The sequence below is a fragment of the Capsicum annuum genome, chromosome 9 (genome assembly GCF_002878395.1).
Source record: "Capsicum annuum cultivar UCD-10X-F1 chromosome 9, UCD10Xv1.1, whole genome shotgun sequence".
In the NCBI taxonomy this organism is placed as follows: domain Eukaryota; kingdom Viridiplantae; phylum Streptophyta; class Magnoliopsida; order Solanales; family Solanaceae; genus Capsicum; species Capsicum annuum.
This window is the reverse complement of record NC_061119.1, coordinates 45,977,835-45,982,323: the sequence shown is the minus strand read 5'-3', so window position 1 is coordinate 45,982,323 and position 4,489 is coordinate 45,977,835. Positions and strand designations below refer to the sequence as shown.

At 32.4% G+C, this 4,489-nt stretch overlaps 1 protein-coding gene across 1 annotated transcript; it reads left to right on the top strand.

Moving 5' to 3' along the window:
- Positions 1-369: 369 nt before the first annotated feature.
- LOC107842139 (class I heat shock protein) lies at positions 370-1,198 on the top strand. Its single transcript, XM_016685906.2, has one exon. It carries the CDS (start codon positions 590-592, stop codon positions 1,034-1,036), a length of 447 nt encoding a protein of 148 aa, XP_016541392.1. The 5' UTR covers positions 370-589; the 3' UTR covers positions 1,037-1,198.
- Positions 1,199-4,489: the final 3,291 nt, after the last annotated feature.

Genomic DNA, 4,489 nt, shown 5'->3' with positions numbered 1-4,489 from the left:
TATAGACTTGTGAGAAGTTAATCAAGTTCGATGATTTGCTATATCTTTTAAAAAGTTGGAGGGCACAAATCATATTCTAAGAAAATATATTTAAATTCTAAATATTTTTTTTAAAAAATTATAATTTACAACTTCAAACTTTAACTTTATAACTCTTAACTATAAAAGCATTAAATAAATAAAATATATTTAATTTCATGACAAACTTTCTCTTATCTGAGTTCATTCAATTCATCTGTGGAGACGAGAAGTACAGAATTATCTGAAGAAGCAAACGCCAGAGGCCCAGAACTTTCTATTCTTATCCTCGTATCTTAATAATTTACCAATACTAATAAAAAACTACTCAGAAGACATTACAACCCTCTAGAAAAGTACCTGTCACTGGACAACTGTAGATGCCACGTCTAAAAAAGGTAACACATATATAGAAATAGAACCCCCTCGAAATTTCATTTGCCCATCCTAAGAACACCACTATAAATATTAGCACATTCTTGATCAATAATGCCAGTACAAAATATTCCAACTGTAAGTGATTCAACTTGGCTTCTTCTTATTAGTATATACTTCATTTCATTTTGAAGAAATGGCACTAATTCCTCAATTGCTCGACGATATTTTCCAACCTCTTAGCCTAATTAACACAACTAATGATCATGATCATGAAACCACCTCTAAATATGCCAACCCACGAGTCGATTGGAAAGAAACTCAAGAAACTCATGTATTCAAAGTTGATCTTCCTGGCTTAAAGAAAGAGGAAATTAAAGTTGAAGTTGAAGAAGGAAGGGTCTTGCAAATTAGTGGTGAGATTAGGGGTGCAGACAAAGAAGATCATGATCAGAAGAAGGATAATGAGACGTGGCGACGTGTTGAGAGGCCACGTGGCAAGTTCTGTCGAAGATTTTGGCTACCTGAAAATGCTAAGATTGATGAGGTGAAGGCTTGTATGGAGAATGGGGTTTTAACTGTTACTATTCCTAAGCAGGAGATTAAGAAACCTGAAGTTAAAACAATTGAGATTACTGGCTAATTTATTAATGTTTGTCTTTGTGTTTTTTTTTTTTTTTACTTAATAATTGGGAATGAGCTTTGAGTGGCATTTTCTTTTGTCTTGATTGTGGTTTGAGATACGAGTATTTGGTTATAATCTTGTATGTGTGTTTGTAAGCAATAATAAAAGTTGTTTGTGAAATATTCACCACTTGGGGTATCTCCCAATTTTTATTTTATTTTCCTGGCATTGGCATTTGAAGATGATAGTTTGGTAGTCCAACTTATGCTATCCTATGATTTTTTTTCCTTTGACAATTTCATGTTAAATAACCTCAATATCCTTCCACGCTAGCTCTGATGATGGGTGAGCAAGTCTTCGGTCAGTGTCGCGATTGAATATGACACTTATTTAATGTGCTTAGATGATAAGAAATAAAGTGCTAATGGAATAGTAATTTCTCGAAATCTAGTAATCAATCGCATAACCATAGAGACAAAATTATAGATGCAATTAAAAAAAACATTACAGGAATATATTGTACGACCTCTGCATTTCATGGTTAATTTATTGGAGATGCCCGAGTATATATATATATATATATATATACCAATATATACCAATTCATGTGGATCGGCAAGGCTTCTTCATGAGTGCTAAACTAATATTTTTATGTTATCTCCATGAAAGACTAGGAGAGTAGATTTATCATCACTTACTTGATTTTGCAGTCATCTTTCTTGGACTGGATTGATCTTATGTCTTCAATTAACTTGTTAATATTACAAGACGAGGATCCATCTTCCATAACACTCTCTTGGGCCAAATTAGCAAACTTGGAAGTTGATTTTTCAATCTCATCATCCTTATCTTCCATTATGGGTGTATTTGGTATGATGAAAAATATTTTTCCATTTTCTTTTGTTTTGTTGGGATAGAATATTGAGAAAATATTTTTCAACATAACTTATTTTCCACTATTTCAAAGAAAATGACTTCCCTCAAGGGGGCTAGGGAAGTCATTTTCTAAAAAATTTTGAGTGCCCACTTATCCTCCCACCCCTACTCCCACCCCTCTCCCCACCCCCTCCCTCTTCCCTGCTTCCAATAACACCAGTAAGCATTACCCAGAAAAATTTCACGAACTTTTCTCTAAATTTAGGGTTTCTTTCTCTCATTCTCTCCACTTCAATATTTGCAAGAATTTTAAAAGGTATGTTTTATAAGTGATTTCTTCTGTGGTGCTTGGTTAAAAATTTCTTCAATTTTTTCTTGTTTTGCTTGTTTGGATTCTGATTTGAGTTTAATTTTGTTTGAAATTTTTTGTCAAACGCCTCACCTTCTTTACCCCTTCTTTCATTAAGTTTCTTGATATTTTTATTTTCTCTAGACAATTCTTTACTTGCTTTACTGGCAACTATTACTTGTTCTAAATCGCTCTTACTTGTTTTATTATTTGTGTTACTGTGAATCACCTTGATGATTATCTTCTTTTTCCTTTTTTTATTAGCATAATGGAGAAGATTTAATATTTTTCTTATGTTTAACTCATATTCACAATTACGTGGCTGATTATTTGGCAAATAATTATATTTAAAGATTTTACTAGCTATCAACTTTTATTTGAGTTTGATTTTGTTTGAAAATTGAAATTTGGGTTTAACTTTCAATGCAATTTGGTAAGTTATTGTGAGATAATTAAGCGATTAACGGTAGACTCATGCTATATAAGTATCATAGGACTTTCATATTTGTATACTTTTCCTCTATTATATAGTAAATAAATTACATTGGTCACTACAACAGATGAATCGGCTAACCAAGATGAAGATGATGCAATAATCAGAATCGCAGCCACATTTGTTTTAGCTGCCGGAGTTGCAATACTTGTTGCCTACGAACATAAAAGTAGCATTCCTAGAGAACCTTATGTTAATAAAGATCAAGAAAGAGAATTCTACATGAATAGTATTTTGAATGGAAGTGATGTTCATTGTGTCGGTCAGATAAGAATAAGTAAGCATGTGTTTTATAAACTATGCAATGCTCTTAGAAGAAATAGTTTGTTGTGTTCAACCAAAAATATGTCTGTTCAAGAACAAGTATTGATGTTTTTAGAGATTATTGATTTTAATGAACGATTTTGAAAGATTGGATCACACATAGGTCAACCGAGTCTATTCACCGATACTTCCACACTATACTTCAAGCAGTTTTGAAACTCTATCCAATCCTTATAAAATCACCGGATAGAACCATCCAACCGAAAATTATGAACAATCATCGATATTATCCCTGATTTACCATAAGTGACTTACTAAAATTCCATATTTTAAGTCATTTTATGAAAAATACTATTATTAACTTAACTTGTATATAGGATTGTGTAGGAGCAATTGATGGAACACATGTGATTGCATCTGTTCCTATTGAACAACAAAATAGATTTCGTGGCTGGAAAGGCACAACACAAAATATATTAGCTTCCATCAACTTTAATTTGAAGTTCATGTATGTGCTTGCTGGTTGGGAAGGATCTGCACATGATTCTCGCATATTAAATTATGCGTTGGAGAGACCACATGGTCTCTAAATTCCACAAGGTATCTTATTCAATACAAAGTAGTTTATAGGAAAAGTAGGTGAGGAATGTATATTAATCAACTTTAATTTGACTTTGTAGATAAATACTATCTTGTAGATGCGGGATATGGACTTCGTAAGGGATTTATTCCTCCTTATCATGGAATACGTTATCACTTGCAAGAGTATTGTGATTGTCATTCTCAAAATGAAAAAGAATTATTCAATCTTCGTCATGCATCATTGAGATCCTCAGTTGAACGTGCCTTTACCATTCTTAAGAGACGATTTCGTGTGATTAACAATGAACCCTTTTGGGACTTTAAGACATAAGTGGATGTGGTATTAGAGTCGTGCATTTTACATAATTATATAGTTGATTTGGAGCCAAATGACATGATAATACAAGAAGTAGATGTTGAAGCGTTAATTCAACCTCAAAATGTTCAAATTACTCAAAATTCTAAAGGAAGTCAAAGTTATCAAACACAAAGAGAAAGACGTGAAGAAGCTAGACAATGGTCATAAAAAAGAGATGCAATTGCTCATGCCATGTTTATAAATTATGATAGACGAAAGAATGAGGGGCTTTACTATATTAAGAAACCATGATAGCTAAATAGATAATGTTGCTTAGTTTAGCTTTTGATATTTCCTTATTTCCTTTTCATGTCGTACTTTTTGGGCATATCCTTAATGAAAGAAATACTTCTACGGTTCATTATTGTCCTTCTGTTAACTTTGAGTGTTCTTCTTTTCCTCTTTTTATTTAGTATATGGAGAGTTCACGAATTTATGCTAATTTATATTTGTGTTTTGTTGAGAATGACTTGTTCAACGTAGTTTCTTGAATTGTAACAGTAAATCATGAGAAGAAAGGGAGAGAAGCAGTTTAGATGGTCAAAACCA

Bases quoted from the DNA above. Each gene is read 5' to 3' on its own strand.
- LOC107842139 (XM_016685906.2), top strand. From the start codon at position 590: ATGGCACTAATTCCTCAATTGCTCGACGATATTTTCCAACCTCTTAGC.